Genomic DNA, 20,946 nt, shown 5'->3' on the forward strand with positions numbered 1-20,946 from the left:
TCATTATTGAGAATACGATTGAATACGATTGAATATCATAGCTATTATTTTACTAATTGTAAGCTTACGCATATGAGATTGAGAAAATAATAATAATTTTGTAACGAAAATAAAAGTTTCTATGATGAAAATAACTTCTGAGTGAACAACTGTGTAATTGGAACGTTCGATAACTTTGATTGAGTCATCATAATATCTTACATTTAATGCCTCTTTAAGCCATATTCAAATGACACTCTTCTTGCTCACAATGGTTATTATTCTAAAATACAGCAGCATTAGATCACTGAAACGTCCAAAAACCAAATGTATTATTGGTTACATAATCTCATTGCGTGAAAAACTTTTCGTATGTCTTAGACCATTCGTTATCAGTAGATATCAATTTTACTGGATGTAGTGCCCAATTCTAAAAGTTGTTAGCAGCACAGTAAAATGCATATTTTTTGCGATTGCCGCATGACCTTTTATATTCTCTTTGAAATTCTTATCGGATCTCGAGATACTGACGTCCTAGAAAGCTATTTTGACTATTTTTGGGATGATGTTTGAGACTGTGTATATGATAAACTGTGTATATGATAAACATACCGATTGATTTCTAACATAAATTTTATCACTTACATAAAAGACGGCGTCGAATATTGCTAAGAACGTCTATATCGGTCGATACGTTTAGGAAATATCGTGAATGAAAAACTTCAAGAATAAGCTTTGAATTTATGTTTGGATTGGTTGGAATAAGCTTGAATCGTCAATTCCAAGTAGGAGTAATTAACAATAACTTTTTCCATTTATGATTTATTTAACACAAGTCTTCTATTGAAGAAGCCATTCAATAAGGAATTTGATGAATAATTTAAAAAAAAAGAATAAAGAGAAAGGCAGCACCTTCACAGTGATAAATTGTTCGTCAAATTCGACACAAAAATTTATGTTGATGACTTTTTTGTATGAAATTAGTGTTAATTCAACACAATCTGTGTGGAACGATAAACTAGAACAGCTCTATGTGATGCGTTATATAGCTTTTGTGTTGTTTCACATTAAAAGATTGTTACTCAAGTATCAAATAATATTTTTGTGTTGAAAATCGGATCAACACTAGAATGTTCAGTATTCAAGACCAAAATTTTACATTTTATACAATAAGAAAAAATTATTTACTGTATTTTCATATACATAGGCATAAAAACGCTATCCCCATACTTTAATAAAATTGATTAATTTAAAGAAATAATTTATTTGTTAATTCGTTTTTTAAATAATTCCTATTTCATCGACATAATTAACAATAATAATATTCTAATTTTTTGAGGAAGTTAACATTTCAATTTCATTGTACGTTCTAAATTATCCAATAACGAGATGATACTTTGTATACATAATCAAAAAATTTTGGACGATTGATATTGTAGTGATATGATCAATGGTAATTTATTAATTTTAAATTGGAAAATATTAGTTTTTAATGTAATTTGCTTAACGACCATGAATAAAAGATGGTAACTTAATTTTATGCCATATCGGTCACAGGAGAAATATCCCATTGAAGTAATGTGAATGGAATGACAAATTCATAAATAGTTGGATGAATCATCGTTTTGCAATTGGCCTACGAAATACGACCAATATTCAATTACTACTTCAGCTAGCTTAAAGCGTTATCAGTATTTGTACATGATGATAAATGTTTATATTTAAGACAGTTTTAACCCGGTCTAGATTCTTAGTCTCAGTGCAGTTACATATACACCTATTCCTGCTAGTTGCCCTTAAAGCTATAGCAGTATCCAAGTATGGATGGTATTTCTTAGCTAAAATATGAAGAAACGATCGTTCTCAACTATGTATGCATTTTTCATTTTCACTGACATAACTTAGATAGCATATTACTAAAGTGACCGATATGAAATGAAACTAAGTTATTCAGTAATTTTCAACTTTAGAACTCGTTTTAAATGATCATGACATTCAAGAAAGACCTTAAGTGCCTAACAATAAATAAATCAGACTTCATTGGACCTTTAACGTTTAAAAAACTTTGAATAAACCGAACAAATTGTTATATTAACATCGGTCTTTCATTAAAGTTGTTATTTTCTTCTTTTTCAATATAATAATATAAAAGATTTAGTTACAAATTATTAAATTCGATATTCTCCGAAGCATCTATTATTATAAAGAGGTAAAAAGATACACAATCCATTGTAAATATTATAATAGAAAAAAATGTTAATACAAACGCGATTAATAAAATGTCCGTGTCAATTGGACATTACTTTATTATTACGGAATATTAATTTCACTACAATTAATATTATTGTTAATATAGTAAATATAACTAACAATATGTTTACCGAAACATTGGCTTCAATTGATGTATTGGTCAGACTGTGTAGTAATCGAACAAAGATGAAAAGATATTTGGCATTATTTTATAAGTTAGGTTTATTTGTATCGACTTATTCTTTATCATTCTCACCCTCACCTTTAGTTTCATGGTGCTTATTGAATTCAAGATTTATTGTTTTTTAAAATGTGATCATCATGACTAGCCTCAGCATCATGTTCGATTCTTCGTGGATGTTCATTTGAATTAAGTGTATTGCCTTCTTCAGTATTCGCACTACTTGTAGGCGTGCTTTGTTCAAGTCGCATCGTATTGATTGTTGTTGTTGTCGTTGTTGTTGATGTTGTTGTTGTTGTTGTAGTTGAAGGCGTAGTTTCATTAAATGTTCCTGATGAAAGTTTTGTTGCACTCATTATTGAATTAAATTTGTTTTGAGAGTTCTTATTATTTGGTTCAGGTGAAGCTGACTCCTCACTGCTAGGTGAACCGGGAGACGATACTACCACCTGCACAAAATTATTAAAAAAAATTTAAGCATAAAATTTATACACGAATCAAATTTTGTGTCTATTTAACATTGAAATCATCAAAAAAATTTCGAGTAGTTACTTTAAGTATTAATGCGTAATACATATCTATTTATCATCGATATGATACCTTTTTAATTTTTTATAAGTCATTTAAATCATTCTGTATCCATTTTCTAAGTCATAAATATTTTTAAATATCCCCGTGAACATATGGCTGTTATGTGACGTCATTTATAAGTCATAGGAATGTCACAATATTTTACGTAAATATGAGGTAAAATTGACCTATCTTGTGATCCAATTATGATGTAAAAATTTGTGATATAATTTCAAGATTACGTACAACCGTGACTCTATGATATTACGGAAATGACTTAGGTAGTACGTATAACAAACATAATATATAATAGGGTGATTAAAAAAAAAAGAATATTTTTTTTTTCGTTTGGTACTCTGAAAAATAGGTTCCTAGACACCTCTAAGAAAGCCTCTCCAAGCATGAGTTCTTAATTGTAACGGGAAGGTCCTCCTTCTTACAGTTTTCTATTTTTTCTTATTATCAGATAGAAAAATTTATATCTCGCTTCCAACTACTTGAAAAAATATCTTGTTCCTTAGATTTTGTAGGAAATTGAATGCTCTACAAAAAAGGTCTCTTACGATTTTTTCGTAAACCCAACCGTTTAAAAGATATTAACGGTTAAAGTTTGATTATTTTTGGGAAAATTTTTTATTTCTTATGAATTTTATAACTCAATGAAAAAAAATCATTATGAATGATGAAACTCATAGTTTTGTAGGAAATTTACTGCTCTATAAAAATGGTCTCTTATGATTTTTCGATCAAGTTGAGCGTTTACGAGATATTCATCGTCAAACATCAATGCATATCAATTTTTCTAGTTTTTGATCAATAATTCGAAAAATTTCAATTTATTCTGTGAGTTTCAAGGAAATTTAGACAAATTTGAGTTTTTATTATAAAAGCAACTCCTATAGATGTTTTCTGTTCAAAAATTCATTTGAAAGTTTTTATTCTAATAATATTTTTTTAAAATTTTATCTTTAATAATTTAAAATCTTAATCGCGTTGTCATTTATTATTATGAAATTTGTTCAGTGCGTATTTTTAAATTGTTTTTCACAAAATATACATAAAATTTTCGTTCGAGGGGATTTTTGTTTTGAATTCCATTTCTTCTTCTGTTTGTCTTCTGAAACTAACGCCATCTATGTTTTTTACTCTCAACTATCTTCAGTATCTACCCATTTAATACCGTATTTTCAGTGTTCCTAAAACTGATCATCTTGAATACGTAATAAAATAATTCATTTTAAATAAGTCTTATAATCATCACATAAATTTATTTATCATCAATTAACCTACAATGAATAAAGAAATACGTTTTATCGGAATACCTCTACAAAGAATTTCGGAACGTAAGTTAACAAAAGTGAAAGAGGTTATGCGTGTGTTTTTCTACCAACTTAAAATTTTAAAGTATTCAATCAAACAAAGTGCTAAAAATTCAGTTGACCAAGTTATTGAACTGTGGAGAAAAAATCAGATTCCAACTAGTGGAGCTCCTAATGCAGTCAAAAATTTCTTCGCTATCACAGTCAATGGTTAAAATTACAAAAAAATTTCGATAAAAAGAATTCAGCGCAAAACCAAAAGGAAATGAAATTTCAGACTGATCTTGAACAATTATTCGACATTGTGAGCGAAAAATCCTTAAAAGTGCTTGATGATAATATTAGAAAGTTGTATTTGGATCAAAAATTCGGTACCCATAAAGAGATTCTTTCTAATAATGTACCTGTATCAAACTTAACCACAACTATGATGGGAATAGATGAGAGTAGTAAGTATCTGAGATATTTAATTATTATAAAGTCAGGTAGTAGTGTAACTTTTCATAGATGACTAGATGACATTTGACTAGACAATTTTTGGAGTCCTTTCTTAATTATTTGTCATCAAAATGAATAAATTCTATACATTTTCTTCGTTTAATTTATAAAATAGATCTTATTCCAGACTTAGATCAACCGTCTACCAGTCATGCGATTGTTCCAAGTGAAAAATCAGAGTCGTTCTCTACGTATACATTAAGTGGAGTTACAAATTTTGGATCTGATTCAGAGTATGAACCTCCAATTCCGCCAAAACGAGCAAAACTTGATGTCTTAACTCATGAAGTCATTTTTGGACTCGACCGAGCTAATATCAGCAGTAGAAATGCGATGTTTATTATTGCTCCGGTTTTACTAGCAGTAGGTATTAAAATTGAAGATACAACGCTCAGTTATAGTTCAATTCAACGAGCTCGTATGCTTCAAAGAGAAGACATTGCTAAAGGACTTAATGACAACTTTAAGACACACGATAAATACGTTGTGCATTGGGACGGAAAAATGCTGAATGACCTTGTTGGATCAAAATCTGTGGAACGGCTACCAGTTATTTTAACTGCATTTGGTACCGAACAATTACTTGGGGTTCCAAAAATGAATTCTGGGACGGCAGACAATCAAACATCAGCCATTTTATCGACATTGAGTGAATGGGGTATTACTAATTATGTTAAGGCGATGTGTTTTGACACGACGGCAGTTAATACAGGTAACTTATCAATGATAATTTAATCTAAATAAATATAGTTAAAAAAAACTAAAGAACACGCTTTTATAAATAATATCGAACTAAAAAGTGGAAAATAATTTTAAAAATAAACTCAAAAAAGTAGTATATAAAAAATACTAGCAGAACTGAGAGAAAAGCGTGGAGCGCCTTGTGCCATAATTTTCATATATCGAGCGCCCCACGCTTTTCTCTCAGTTCTGCTAGTATTTTTTATATACTACTTTTTTGAGTTTATTTTTAAAATTATTTTCCACTTTTTAGTTCGATATTATTTATAAAAGCGTGTTCTTTAGTTTTTTTAACTATATTTATTTTTAACTTTTAGTTCAAAATATTCTTTAAAAGCGTGTTTTTTTAGTTTTTTTAAACTATATTTATTATGAATTATTTCTTAGTCGTTCCATTTCATCTAATGCTTCGCTGTTACATAGGGTTTTACCCGTCAACTTGGAGCAATCAAGGTCCTCAATTCGAATCCCGTCCAAAGATCTGCATCGGCTGAGTGCTACGTATGCTTGTCCCGCAGCAAACAGCCGAGAACCCAGATAAATGACTGCATGATCAACTGAAATCGGTATGGAATGTTCCAGAAAAGTCTAGAAATTTCTGGAATGATCTAGAAAGATTCCAAATCGTGTGCAACGGCTGAAATCGGTATGGAATGTTCTAGAAAAGTCTAGAAATTTCTGGAATGATCTAGAAAGATTCCAAATTGTGTGCAACGGCTGAAATCGGTATGGAATGTTCCTGAAAAGTCTAGAAATTTCTGGAATGATCTAGAAAGATTACAAATAGCTTCGAGATATAACTTCGGGATGGTCATCAGAGGATTCCGGGTTAATGTACGGGTTTATCTGTGCTATTTCCGATGAAAACCTGCGGAGGAAAACACCTGGTTTCGAGATATAACTTCGGGATGGTCATCAGAGGATTCCGGGTTAATGTACGGGTTTATCTGTGCCATTTCCGATGAAAACCTACGGAGGAAAACACCTGGTTTCGAGATATAACTTCGGGATGGTCATCAGAGGATTCCGGGTTAATGTACGGGTTTATCTGTGCCATTTCCGATGAAAACCTGCGGAGGAAAACACCTGGTTTCGAGATATAACTTCGGGATGGTCATCAGAGGATTCCGGGTTAATGTACGGGTTTATCTGTGCCATTTCCGATGAAAACCTACGGAGGAAAACACCTGGTTTCGAGATATAACTTCGGGATGGTCATCAGAGGATTCCGGTTTAATGTACGGGTTTATCTGTGCTATTTCCGATGAAAACCTACGGAGGAAAACACCTGGTTTCGAGATATAACTTCGGGATGGTCATCAGAGGATTCCGGGTTAATGTACGGGTTTATCTGTGCTATTTCCGATGAAAACCTGCGGAGGAAAACACCTGGTTTCGAGATATAACTTCGGGATGGTCATCAGAGGATTCCGGTTTAATGTACGGGTTTATCTGTGCCATTTCCGATGAAAACCTACGGAGGAAAACACCTGGTTTCGAGATATAACTTCGGGATGGTCATCAGAGGATTCCGGGTTAATGTACGGGTTTATCTGTGCTATTTCCGATGAAAACCTGCGGAGGAAAACACCTGGTTTCGAGATATAACTTCGGGATGGTCATCAGAGGATGACTAGGAAGGTCATCACCTGGGTTCTAGGTTGATAATAATCAAAATTTAAATAATATCATTATGGTAGTCTCTTTATGCAAAGGAGAGTTACATACAAACATACAGGTGAAGTTAATAAAAGCGTGTTAAAAATATTTAATTATTAACGTTCTAGTTTAATTTTTATTGCTTACTGAATTTCACTTTTGAAATTATTGAGAATTATTTACTCATTTGGATTTTAAATATAATCTACAATTTGTTGAAAATATTAAATTTAACGATAGTTATCTATTTTCTTTATACAGGAATTCATAACGGTACATGTAAGGCAATTGAAAAGACTTTGGGAAGAGAGTTAATCTGGTTACCATGTCGTCACCACATTTTTGAGATCATATTGAGAAGTGCATTTGAAGTATATTGGCCTGTGTCATCTGGGCCAAACGTACCAATGTTCGGAAGATTTAAAAAATCATGGGATGAAATAAATAAAACTAATTATAAATCTGGAATTGAAGATACTGTTGTTGCTGATATCATTTTGGATAAAAAAATGAAATATCTAGTTTAATTGCACAATCCTTACAGGTATGATTTAACTGCGATTTTAAGAAAAAAATTTTCTTGTTTCTGACAAATTTTTAATTGTTCTTGATAGTTACTACAACCCCGAGATGACTATAAAGAATTGTTGGAATTGTCGTTGATTTTCCTTGGAGAAATGCCTCAAGAAGAAATTTTTTCAAACGTCCTGGTGCAATTCATCATGCTAGGTGGATGGCGAAGGCAATTTACAGTTTAAAAATGTTTCTATTCAGAAATGAATTTAAACTTTCTAATAAAGAATTGGACGGTCTTCGGCAAATTTGTATATTTATAGTTACACTGTATTTAAAAGCTTGGTTTTCATCAACTTCTGCAACAACTGCTGCTAATCATGACTTGCAGTTTTTGAAAAATTTATTCGAGTACAAAAATATCAATTCATTGATTTCTTCAGCAACTTGTGAAAAATGATTTTGCATTTATGGTATTTAAGTGATGAACTTGCCATTTTATCATTATTTGACGATACCGTTTCATTGGAAGTAAAAAAATATTGTTGGAGCTGTTAATACTCGTAACGGTACAGATTCTAAAGCTAAAAATTTATAATTGATAAAAACGATTTGAATTCATTAACGCAAAAAGTCTGAGTGACTTTGTTTCTAAAAAGTCTTTAAATCTCTTTAAAATCTTTGATTTACCATATGACTTCCTTGATAAAGATATTGAATCGTGGCCTACTAATGACAGTTACATTGAAAATAAAGAATACTTTAACCAATTGAAAGTTGTTAATGATTCAGCAGAACGAGCTGTTGCATTAGTTAGTGAGTATAATCAATGCTTGACAAAAATGAAGAGCAATTCCAATACTTATTGCAAATTATCAAAGAACATCGAAAAAACTACCCAAACTGCAATAGAGGAAATTATTTACAGTAAAAGTGTACCGTTATGTTGAAAATATTGAAAATTATATGGCAGTTGATAATTAAATAAATAAATTCTTCGATAAAAAAGTGAAACACACTAAATTGAATTATATATTTAAAAAATGCACTAATTTTTTGTTTTAATGTAATCAAACATGTCCAAGACTAAAAAAACTAATTAAAAAAATAGTTCATAACATATTTCTATTCATAGAAACTCAAATTTGTCTAAATTTCCTTGAAACTCACAGAATAAATTGAAATTTTTCGAATTATTGATCAAAAACTAGAAAAATTGATATGCATTGATGTTTGACGATGAATATCTCGTAAACGCTCAACTTGATCGAAAAATCATAAGAGACCATTTTTATAGAGCAGTAAATTTCCTACAAAACTATGAGTTTCATCATTCATAATGATTTTTTTCATTGAGTTATAAAATTCATAAGAAATAAAAAATTTTCCCAAAAATAATCAAACTTTAACCGTTAATATCTTTTAAACGGTTGGGTTTACGAAAAAATCGTAAGAGACCTTTTTTGTAGAGCATTCAATTTCCTACAAAATCTAAGGAACAGGATATTTTTTCAAGTAGTTGGAAGCGAGATATAAATTTTTCTATCTGATAATAAGAAAAAATAGAAAACTGTAAGAAGGAGGACCTTCCCGTTACAATTAAGAACTCATGCTTGGAGAGGCTTTCTTAGAGGTGTCTAGGAACCTATTTTTCAGAGTACCAAACGAAAAAAAAAATATTCTTTTTTTTTGAATCACCCTAATATATAAACTACAATATTACGTTATAAGAATGCCATTATTGTATGTCATAACGACGTAAGTTTAACATAATGTGTTTCCATTAGTGACAAGTCACAGTTGTACGTGATTTTGAAATAATATCACAAATTTTCACGTCACAATTGGATCAAAAGACAGGTCAATTTCAGGTCATATTGACGTAAAATATTGTGACACTCCGATAACTTATAAATGACGTCATATTACAGTCATGTGTTTACTGGGTATGCTTGTATGTTTCCATACACTGCAGAAAAAAATCTTGACTCAAAGGTAAATTTTTTTAGACCAAGAATATATTAAAGATGACTGAAAATTTCAAGAATGAAGTCAAAATTTTTTAAGACAAAAAATTTCTTCTTGCTAAAATATAACTTCGGCCTCCGTCAAAATTTTCTTGGTGCAAGAAATACTTTTTTTTCGGTACTTATGTTTCTCACTTATATTTTTTCCATAAATTTAAGTACTTTTATACATTGTAAAAATGTTTTCGACTTCAATCAGTATAAATGACTTGGTGTGAAAATGACAAAAAAATACTGTGTTCAATTTATGTGTCATAAACTCTAAATTGTTATTGATTTTGCATCAAGAAATTAAATTTCAGTCATTTAAATATTGTGCTATTACTTAAAAAAATAATTTTCTAACATTAGTGCTGCTATTTATAAAACATTAAATTAGAAATAATTCAAACAGTCCATGATTGACGAGGCTAATAGTATTTTACATCGAGTTTCATAATGTGGTTAGTATCTCAAATTCAAATTTCGATAAAATTTGAAACTAAGAAGAAATATAAATTAAAAAATGGTATTCTTAAAAAAGTTGAAATTAAAAAAAAAAAGTAGGAAAATGGTTGGCCCTGAAGGCCATCCCTGCGACTTTTCGCCAATTCCATACTTACACTTGACATTGCACTTATGACGTTTTTGATCTCTTCGAGCTCAAAAATACAATTTATGTATTATTTTGAGCTCTCTGAGTTCAAAGAAATAACTTTTCAGCTCTCCAAGCTTTTGAGCTCATAAGTTTGATGGATGTTTAATGAAACACGATTTTTTGAATTTTTAAACCGCAATAACTTTGGAATGAATGAACAGATTTTCATGCAGTAAAAAAATGCAGTGAAAATTGTTTACAAGAATCGACTTATCACCAAGATTTTTTTTTTTTTCGATTTATACTCTTCTTGGCGGACGATTGTAGAAGTAAACAAAACTAAATATCTTGTAGTACTTTTAGCATCCGTACGGGAACCCGGGAAAAAATCACCATGTATGATCGTACTTGACCGAGCATGAATTAGGCATAATCATGCATGGACCGTGTATGATCGTGCATGATAATACATGAGTCGTGAATGATCGTGCACGATTGTGCTAGATAATACTCAATTGTGTACTTGTAACCATGTGTTATATCGCACAACCTGTCATGACTATGCATAATCATACACAATCATACTCGATCGTGCATAACTGTGTACCGTGAGAACTAAAAGGTCGTGCATGAGTCTGAATGAAGGAATATGACCTTGTAGGGCCATACAAAAAAATTGCTTGATCAAGCCTGATCATGCAGGATTCATGCTTGATAAAGCTTTATTATGCATGAAGTCGTTAAACACAGCAGAGACTATCATGCATGACTGTACATGCCCGTAAACGGCCATACATGATTCATGCTTGACCAAGCTCGATCAAGTATGACCATTTGTGATTGAACAGAATAAGTAAGCATCAGCCAGTTCGACTGCGTATGGCTTTGTACAATCATTCATGATCGGGCTTGGCCAAGCATGGCCATGCACGATAACTCTTTCCGTAACCAAAATCAATACCGGATTCGACACCATTATGGATTTGATTCGAAATGTTCTGAAAGTTTGAAAATTCGATAAGAAAATTATTATTATTATGTTACATTTTTTTTTACACTGACTCAATCGTCAAGTCTCTTTCCCTCAAGTATAAGTACTAAAAAGATTATTCTTATTTGATTTTATGTATTACGAAATTAATTTGTATTACGAAGTTCAATTTGTTTTACAACTAATAGTTATAAGAAAAAAAAAGTGTTGTTTCGGGATGATCACACAAAGCCATACATGATCAAGTAGGGTTATGTTCGCTTATTCAGCTTGATCACAAACGGTCATACCTGATCGAGCTTGGTCAAGCTTGAATTATGCACGATCATGCCTGATCGTGCACAATCACGCATGCTGAAAAGTATATGTTCAAGTATGATCTTACACGATTATACATTATTCACGCACGATCATACACAATTTATACATGATTATATCTGCTTCATACTTGATTAAGCATGATCACGCGTGTTGATTTTTTACGAAGGAAAGAAAAAATTTGAAAATTTGTTTTAAAAGTTATGCAATATTCAAATTTTTACCATTCTCCGAATTTTTCAAGTCTTTTTCAATATATTATAAGTACTAAACTCATTACAATCGTTCAAGATCTGTTTCAAAAGGAAAGTTTTCGACAGCTAAAAAAATAATATCTAGTAAAAGAAAAAACCACAGAATTTTAAAATTTAAAAAGGAGAAATATTCAAATTCATGTTTTTTTTTTTGTGGCTCAATTTTTCATTTATAATATTTCTAACTGATCTTATAAAATTCTGAAACTCCTAATAAGAGATTTTTTTGTTTCCAGAATTAAGAATTTTTGAAAATTAAAAGAAAAAAAAATTTTTTTTTTAATTAAGATATTCATCTTTGAAAATAAAAAAAAAAAAACAAATCTTAAAAACTGAAAAACTGGAAGGTCAGTTAGATCTGTTATATAAGAAGATGAATACAAACAAAAATGTATAACATTCATTTCTAAATACTTTCGACTTTACTTTTCTTGTAAAAAACATATTTTTTGTATAAAATATGTACATTGAATAGAATTTATTTAATTAAAGCTAAATCATTACTAACATTGTACTCAAGTCACAATCACTCTAACGACGAACGAAAAATATAATATGTAGTAAAAATCTTTTGAAGAATTGTGAAGGATCAGCGTAGTGGTTATTGTTCATACTTCGTGTCTCAAGGGTCCTGGGTTCGAGTCTCATCAAAGACCGGATGTCAAATGGTATTTTTCAGTGAAAGAAACAATCGATTACTACTTAATAGTAAAAGACTAATACCTTGATGAACAAAAAAAAATTTTTTTGTTCAACTAAAATTTTTTTTTATCGCGACAAAAATGCTTGATCATGCATGATTGATCATGAATATTTGCCAGGCATGTAAAAGCATGATTATGCTTAATCACATATGATCATGAATGATCATTTAAGGCCATGCATGGCAAATATTCATGCATGATCATGCATGAAATTAACGCCTGATCATGCATGATGATTTTTTCCCGGGAATGTAGAGACAGATAAAGAGAGAGAAATGACGCTTATCAATACGTGTTCGAGAAAAGTAGATTCAACTATATCTGACCAGAAATCATTCATTTTACTCCTCCTAACTATAGCTCGAAAATCTAAGTTTCGCGGTCGTTACTACAAAACAGATATTTATGTCATAAGGCCGTGAAGTGGCGGTTTTCTGATGGCGACGATATTTCGATGAGCTTAAGGTTTGTGGCAAGAAGGATCGAAACGGGCTCAATTTTAACGGAAATTTACGTTCATTTTTGAACATACGCCTCACAAACATTAAAGCAAATATCGAAAAAAAAGTCATGGCCTAAGTCGCCACTAAACGGCCGAATGACATAGAATATTTTTTGTTATTATCGCTCCATAAGTTTAACTTGTGAGACATAGGAGGCAAATAATAATATATTTAAATTTTATGAAGTTTCACAAAGGCAAAAAAACTTAATTTTATATTAATTATCTTTTTATTATTTATTTATGGCGTGGTTGTTATTTTATTAACATTAGATCCGCTTCATAATAAACGGCCAGCTAAGTTTGAAATTTACTCAAAATCATTGGTCGGTACACTAGAATGTGACTTTTTTTCCTACAATCTCTTTCAATTTCGTCTGGGTGTACCCAAAAAGTTCGTAAAAAAAGGAGGAGGTAAAACTTTCCGGCCTAGGTCGTAAAAAAAAGACGGTACGGTATGGTAAAAAGTCTCTAGAAAAGATTCCCTTTACGGACGCCACCAAACACTCAAAAGTTTAACTTTTGGAGCGAATATAACAAAAAAGGATATTTTAGGTTCTGCTTAGTAATACTATCAACTTCTAAACTAATTTTGATCGAGATCTATCCAGCCGTCAGAAGTTAGATTAGTATTTCATCTCCGTTACATACCTGTCGCTGCTTGATTTGCAGAGGTGGACGAGTGGATAGGCCGTATCCCATAGGAACTGAATTGGCTGGCGGATGATGAAGTGAGAGTTGCGGCTGCCAAGGCAGCATGGTTCGAGTTAATGCACCCGGATATACTGGATTTTGTTGATGCTGAGACAATTGGTGAAGTTGCGGCAGTGATGGATGATGATTGCTGATAATATTGCTGCTGCTGGTACTGCTGGTAAGCCCGATTATTGGCGTAACTCGAGGAAGTGTTGAACCGACTGAAGAAGTCTTCCGAACTGTCTGTGAAAAAATCCGCTGATTACTCAGCTCATATCAAAATTAAAGGATTAAATTCATTGAGAACATTACCTGACTTCACTGGCCATATTTCGAGGAGGTATTTTAAAACTGCAATTGGTTGTTGAAAATCTAAAAGCGTCGAATCATCGGAATGTAACATTAATACTGGTCCAAAACAAACTGCTAAACTAGCTGGTGACATTTTGTTACATTGAGATAACACCAACGCTAAATGATCTAAGAGATATATCAAGGTACACTAAAAAAGAGAAAAAAAATGTTTTATTAACAACTAATATTGAATAAATCAGAACAGATTAATAACTAATGATAGTAATGTTTTTACCTTATTGACTTTTGGTAAGCAGTCAAGTATACTAAACATTAGCTTAGCATTACCTTGCGGATCATCAGGGAGACATACCGCTAATGCATCAACCATCATTTGATAGAGGCACTTGGTGAAAAGTGGTTCCGGTAATTCTCTTAAATAATCTTTAAGTACTCCCGTAATAACATTTATGTCGGGTACGTTATCAGGAGAAAGATCTACTGATCGAGCGTTACGCTCAAAAGCTTCCCTAAGTATTCGTTTTTTAGTAGCAGATCCACAAAGTCTATACAATCCAATTATATCGAGTCCACGTCTTTCAACTTCCTCTACACAACGCCATACAATTATTGGAATGTTCATATTATTATTCACGGTTAAAGCTGTAGAAACTCCACCCGGTACTCCGCCAGTCTTACTTTCTCTACTCACCTGAAATTACGTACAAAATCAACAATATTGAAACGTTTTAGTTATAAATTACTATTTTCCCAGGGACAACTTCAATTTTAAAAACTCAACTTCAAGGTTATCGAGTGTTTTATGCTTTAAAATAATAAAAAGTTATGATGATACTAACCACTGTATCTAAATCGACTCCGAAAAGAGGAGCAATTCTAGTAGCTAAGGATATCACCGGAAGTCCTCGTCGTTTGAATGTCTGATGAGCATCTGTATAACGTAATCTTAAATAAATAGTTCCCCTTGGCTCAACTTTAAGAGCTAATTGATGTATTGGAGACTCTTTGAGTAATGTCGCAAGATGAACTGATCCTTTATAACATAACTTATGCCTATGTTGGGGATCCCATGAATAAACAAGTAGGTCAAGTTGACGGTTTCCAACTAAATCCAATTCGAAAGTTTCATCCCAATCAAACATGAGATCACCAGTTCGTACAACCGTACGAGCCTTGTGGACTCGATCACATTCTAAAACGCAATAGAGATCTCTTAAGCCACAAGAAGTAATATTTGGTTGACCTGATGGTGTAGATGGCGTTGTAGCAGCTGATGAAGAAGTCGTTGATCGCAGACCACGCCCCGCTAAAAGATGGACCCAGAGAAGTCCACTGACTCCACTAGCAAAATCACTATTTGAAGTCTCTCCAAGAGAACTCAACAATGAGCTTGTTGAATTAGGTGTGCCAACTGTTGGTGGTTTTTCAATTTTATACTTTAAAAATTCTGAAAGATGAAAAAGCTTTTGTTAACCATCGAGTTTTAGCAGAAACATCATTGTAATCATAAAATATGACTCTAGAAAAAACAATAAGATTGCTTTTTTCGAGAAAGTAATACCATTCAACAGGAATTTTTGAATGTGAGTTATAAATATCAAGTGTAATTTTGACTTTCCACTATGAGAATTAAAGATATTTAAACATTAAAAAGTTATTCATCTCAAATCAAAAGATTTGTATTGAAGAGCCTTGTGCAAAAATCCTTAGTCATTGAAAAAGAAAAAAAAAAAAGTATTTCGTCACTCACAATGTTTATTATGCTCAGAAGTATTTGCCCGGTGCACGTGTAGTTCAGTCGGCCTGGGAAAGAAAAGTAGTTTGTCGGCCACTTTTCGATTAGACGGTCGAATTTTGGATTTTTTTTTAAATACTCAGAAAAATATTCTGAACATTTGTGTGTATGTGGAAAATATTGCTTTAAAAAAAAAAAAATAGGATTTTTGCGTTGAGCTTTAAATTAAAATATCTCAGAAATTACGCAAAAGTAGCCGAGACATACTGCACGTAAAATTTAGAAAATTTAATCAGGAACAAAATGAGCTAAACCTGATGTCTCTGCAACCAATAGTTTACGAGATGTTAATTTTTAAAAAAAAAAAAAAAAAAAAAAATACACGGCTCCGCTCGAGCGCTTATGAACAAATAGCTGTGACTCCGCGAAAAATCATACGGTTAAATTTTTTTTTTAATTATAGCTATTATTGGTTCTATAAGCAAAAAATGAAGCTAAGCTAAAAAAAATTTTTTTGAGTTTGCATGAATTATTTTCAGTTTTTCGGATTTCTGCATTAAAAAAAAGTTAAAATTAGAAAAAAATTCATTTAATTTGCATGTAAAAATTTTTCCGGCAACAAAGAATCGATACGAAAAAAATTTTTTTAGTGCAAATAAACAGTTGACAAGTTCAAAAAATATGAACTCTATGGGGATTCGATTTCTGGATTCTAGGAAGTGCTCGTCCGCCATTCCCCTCAAAGCGTTGTTGGAACGCTTCACGTAATAATTATCCGTAACTCCTATTCTTTCCCGCTTCACAGCATTATTTTCGAATTTGAAAAATGCGGATTAACTGCCGTATACGCCCAGTTGTAAAAGTAACCCGCTGCTTTAAATGTCTTGGTTTTGGACACCAAACACGACAGTGTGCTACTACAAATGTGGTAGAGAGAACCACAAGGCCGCAAACTGCACGGAGAAGTCATGTTGCTTTCTTTGTACTCCGGATAAAGATGCTCAAGATGGTTTATGCCATATTTCTGGCACCGGAGCTTGCATGATATTCCGCACAGCACTTTCCGAAGCCACGAGAAGGCAAAAATGACGGGCATACTCCAAGACAACTTGAATAGGTGCGCTTTAGCGCAAAACCTGCTGCGCTAGAGCGTCTTTGAAGATAAAATCAACGTCTGTTTTATCTGCGAACAGCATCTAAACATCGAAGATAAAACATGGTTCGCCGATAAGTCCGGTGCAGCAGCGATATCGATAGTAAACTTGAAAAAGATCACCGTCAACAACAACGGAAGTGGAGCGGGCTTCGTGTGAATAAAGATTCCCACAACCCACTTGATGAGCGTCTACCTTTCATCCAACGAAGGAATTGGTATCTTTTGCCAGGAGTACCTCACAATACTAAACACTGGAACTAACACAACCTTTAGAAGACCAAGGTACAAAGAATCCATCCTCAACATCTCACTGGCAACTCCAAGGATAGCCAACATGATTAAGGGGCACACCTAGTGTAACGGCCTAAAAAAAACGTGATTTTTGGGAATTTTTATTAAAAAAAATACTTTATCAATTATTTTAAAATTTTAAGAATATATTTATACATGTTTTAAGAATACATAATGAAATTTTTGAAGAAAAAAATTAAATATTTTTTAAGTTATCGTCGATCTCTAACGGCGCGAAAAAAAAAGGTCCTTCACTGCTGCAGTGATTCCGGCCTTCTCCGTGGATGAAATCTAAAAAAAAAAATATCTCGTTAAACTAGATAATATTGTCGGTACAATGACCTACGATAAAAAAAAATCAAAAATTGACAATATGGCGGCGTTTTAAAAAAATAGTCGAATTTTACCTAAAATTTTGGTCGTTTGTGGCCTGCGAAAATTCGATTTTTGATCAGATCAAAAAATCGATAGGTCATTGTACGGAGAACTATATATAGAACATGTAAAAAAAATTCGATAGTGATCGGATCATTTGTTTTTGAGTAATCACTGCAGCAAATTCGGAAAATGCTGTTTCGAGAAAAACGTGTTTAAAGATAAAATGATCGTTTCCACTGTTATAAGTGGTTTAAAATCATATTTACAGCTAATCTGCTATTCCAGGGCCATATAATACACCTTCCTCTTCTTCGAAAAGGGCTTGTTCAGCTGAAGAAGCTTTTCTTCGAGATGATCGACCTTCTTTTGAAGAAGCCCTTTGGCGATAATCAGCGATTCGTATTCTCGTGTCGTCCTTAAGAGCCGCAAAATCTCTTGCTGCAGGTCCAACTATCACTCCCATTACATTGAATATCTTCAAAATTGACGAATAACCGTCATTAAATATTGCAGTTGCAAAATTATTTGACAATTCAATAGTTTTGAGCCATTATGAAGATGCTTGGGTGAAAAGTGCCAAAGTAAACCGTTGTAGCTTTCATTGTTGTTTTGAGTATTGTTACCTTTACATCTATCAAGCAATTCATATCGAGATAAGTCTTCATAAATAGGTTTTATAGCTTCTTGTACTTCTGGATCCAGTGGGAGGTAATCGTGTTTAAATGTACTAGTGATTCCTTCAGCTTCCGCGCGGCGATAAGCGCACCAACTTTCAGCGCCTTCTGGACAATTTTTATGATTTGGGTTTTTGTCAGTTGAACAGAAATGATAAAATGTTGCCCAGATTGCTTTATACATTTCATCTACATTATCTTGATTCCTCATAATTGCTAAACCATAATATTTTTGGAGTTTATTTATAAAATTTACAGTTAACTTTTGTGATGTTTTACTTTTTCCTCCTAATTTCTTATTAATGTTCTTTACACTTCGGCAACGTGTTCCCATTCTTTTTTCACATGTAGATAGCATTCCAATTTAGCAACAGGAATATCATAAGGATTCAAATCTATAAGTCCTTTGTGGGTAGCGCTATCACCATCACCAATATAGCGGGTATATTTTACACCATATTTACTAATGGAACGACCAAACATGTCTTTTACACTATCCACTTCCATTTTTGAGGCAGATCCTTTATGATTGGCATCACATTCTTCATCGTGTAATGATAGCCATTCCTCATAATCTTCAGGTTCGCTATCTTTTTTTTCTTCCAAAAAACACAACTCTGACAATATGTAGATTTTACGCATGAATCAAGAATTTTCTTGCTGTATTTTCCTGCCAGCGTAACTACTCCAAAACGGGAAGTATGGCCACGTTTTTTCCAGGTACCATCGCCGCTAACAGTCAAATTTGTCTCCGAATTTTCTTTCTTTAATGTAAGCTCTTTTTCTTCATTTATAGCTTGCTGCATACTGAGCTTACAAACAGTTTCGACTGCAATCTGTAAATTCGTAAAACATCCCGCAAAAGTTTGGTCGTAAAATTTGCATGCTAAATCCATTAATCCACAGAAAAAATTTATCCCATTTATTCCGATGCCCAATAGACGCATCACAGCAACAATACGTTTATTTATTTCAAATGCGTTATTAATCATTGGTCCAGAATTAATATACGAATTGCCACATTCACAAATAATAGCAATTTTGAACCCTAGACCTCTTGAACTTGCTTGATTGAAAGTAACTTTTTTTTGACAGGTTTTACACACCACTAAATTACTAATTGCACTAAAAACTGATAAAAATTGCAAAATACAATATCCATGAGATGGGTCAATCACAACATTATTGTCATTATTTTGTAATAACTTTTCTGCGGACGTACTGGTATTCGCAGTAGATTGCTCAAATGTAAATCTATTTCCGGTAAACTTGCGTTTTTTCGCAATTGATCGATGCTTAGGAACATTGTGAGTTCCTTTTTTATTTGAATATGAAGATTGATCACTCATTTTCAAGAAAATAGCACGTGTAAAATTATGATGCGCTCGATACAACGATCACAATGAGACTAAATGTGTCTGGCTCCGAAAATAATTTACGTGGCAGTAAACGAAAAATTTCTAGAAATTTCTAGAAATTATTATAATGATATATTGTTGTATACCTGAGAGCCAACAATAGAAACTGGAATCGTGTTATAGGGGCTGGAAGAGACAGTAGACTCTGAACAATACTTCAGGTACGTCTCGCAGCTAATGACACTCTAGCTGCCGAGCGGCTGCTTTTTAAAATGTTATAACTCAAAAACTATTTGAGATATCGATTTGAAATTTTAATATGTTATTTTTAAAGGTGTAATCTACCGAAATATGAAAAAAAAAAATCGACTTTTTCGAAATTTCACACTAGGTGTGCCCCTTAAAGACTGAACTATCTAAAGAATGCAGTAGTAGTGATCACCAGTATGTGACATTCAGCGTTGGTCTGGCACCTGTTCCAGCTTCACAACAAGTCCTTCAACAACGGAAGTGGAACGCCAGGAAGCTTGATTCAAAAAAATTGCAAACGTCACTTACACGGAGCTGGTCTACCCTTCAGAATCTGACTCTGGATACCTGGAGCAAGACGGAAAAGGCAATGCTAAATGTGATGAAGGAGATTACTGCCGCATTTGATGCCTCTTTGCCGCAGCTGAAATATCGGAATTTTCACAGGCTGACGTGCTGATGATCAACAAACGTAGCAGAACTTCACAAAAGACGTCATGACCTACGTCGCCGCGTCACGAGATCTGCGAAACGCTCCCCGAACCAGAACTCATATTCGAAAGAATATAAGCAGACAAAAAAGACGCTAAACCGAGCCATCAAAGCAAATAAAGCGAGATTATGGAAAGAGATCTGCAACGATCTCGACAAGGACATCTGAGGTAAAGCCTACCAAATTGTTACCAAACAACTTGGAAAGGCTTTACCAGAAGCACCAAAATCTCCTGCCTTAATTAACAGAATTGTACTGGAGCTTTTCCCCAGCACCCGCCGCGGGAGGAGAAATACTACGCTCACAACTGTGAAGTACCACCCTTTACAATGAAGGAACTACAAGACGCGGCTAAGTCACTCAAGACAGGAAAAGCACCTGGACCTGATGGCATCCCGGCATTAATGATCAAGACTGTAGCCCTAGAATATCCAGACATACTCTTGAACACTTACAACGCATGCTTGGCAATTGGCACGTTTTCCGCGGTCTCAAAGTGGTAGAGATTGGTTTTCTTA

General features: G+C 32.9%; 3 protein-coding genes across 5 annotated transcripts in view; 2 read left to right on the forward strand and 1 right to left on the reverse strand.

The window, feature by feature from the left end:
- Positions 1-20,946, reverse strand: part of Rhogap100f (Rho GTPase activating protein at 100F) — a 116,807-nt gene that overhangs the window by 17,554 nt on the left and 78,307 nt on the right. Inside the window, exons 13-17 of one of the 2 annotated variants that reach the window (XM_074255129.1) lie at positions 14,934-15,541; positions 14,369-14,785; positions 14,092-14,281; positions 13,735-14,018; positions 2,492-2,859 (exon numbers count right to left, since the gene is read on the reverse strand). In XM_074255129.1, coding sequence (XP_074111230.1) covers positions 2,518-2,859; positions 13,735-14,018; positions 14,092-14,281; positions 14,369-14,785; positions 14,934-15,541 — 1,841 coding nt within the window. In that variant the 3' untranslated portion in view covers positions 2,492-2,517. Of the gene's footprint in view, positions 1-2,491; positions 2,860-13,734; positions 14,023-14,091; positions 14,282-14,368; positions 14,786-14,933; positions 15,542-20,946 lie in introns of those variants that run through there. The other variant, XM_074255130.1, reaches the window with a different exon arrangement.
- Positions 1-20,946, forward strand: part of LOC141535275 (uncharacterized) — an 81,223-nt gene that overhangs the window by 14,383 nt on the left and 45,894 nt on the right. The window lies entirely within an intron of this gene.
- On the forward strand, positions 3,309-10,176 carry LOC141535112 (uncharacterized). Its single transcript, XM_074254904.1, has 3 exons — positions 3,309-5,509; positions 7,459-7,676; positions 10,132-10,176. Exons 1-3 carry the CDS (start codon positions 5,131-5,133, stop codon positions 10,174-10,176), a joined length of 642 nt encoding a protein of 213 aa, XP_074111005.1. The 5' UTR covers positions 3,309-5,130.

The sequence above is a fragment of the Cotesia typhae genome, unplaced genomic scaffold (genome assembly GCF_013202065.1).
Source record: "Cotesia typhae breed Kobodo isofemale line unplaced genomic scaffold, CoteBio_Ctyphae scaffold_13, whole genome shotgun sequence".
Lineage (NCBI taxonomy): Eukaryota > Metazoa > Arthropoda > Insecta > Hymenoptera > Braconidae > Cotesia > Cotesia typhae.

What these genes read in the sequence shown, in the direction of transcription:
- LOC141535112 (XM_074254904.1), top strand. Translation starts at nt 5,131, where the DNA reads ATGTTTATTATTGCTCCGGTTTTACTAGCAGTAGGTATTAAAATTGAA. An exon ending in CACGACGGCAGTTAATACAG is followed by an intron (nt 5,510 to 7,458) that starts GTAACTTATCAA and finishes TTCTTTATACAG; the next exon opens with GAATTCATAACGGTACATGT. An exon ending in AATCTGGAATTGAAGATACT is followed by an intron (nt 7,677 to 10,131) that starts GTTGTTGCTGAT and finishes TAATTCAAACAG; the next exon opens with TCCATGATTGACGAGGCTAA.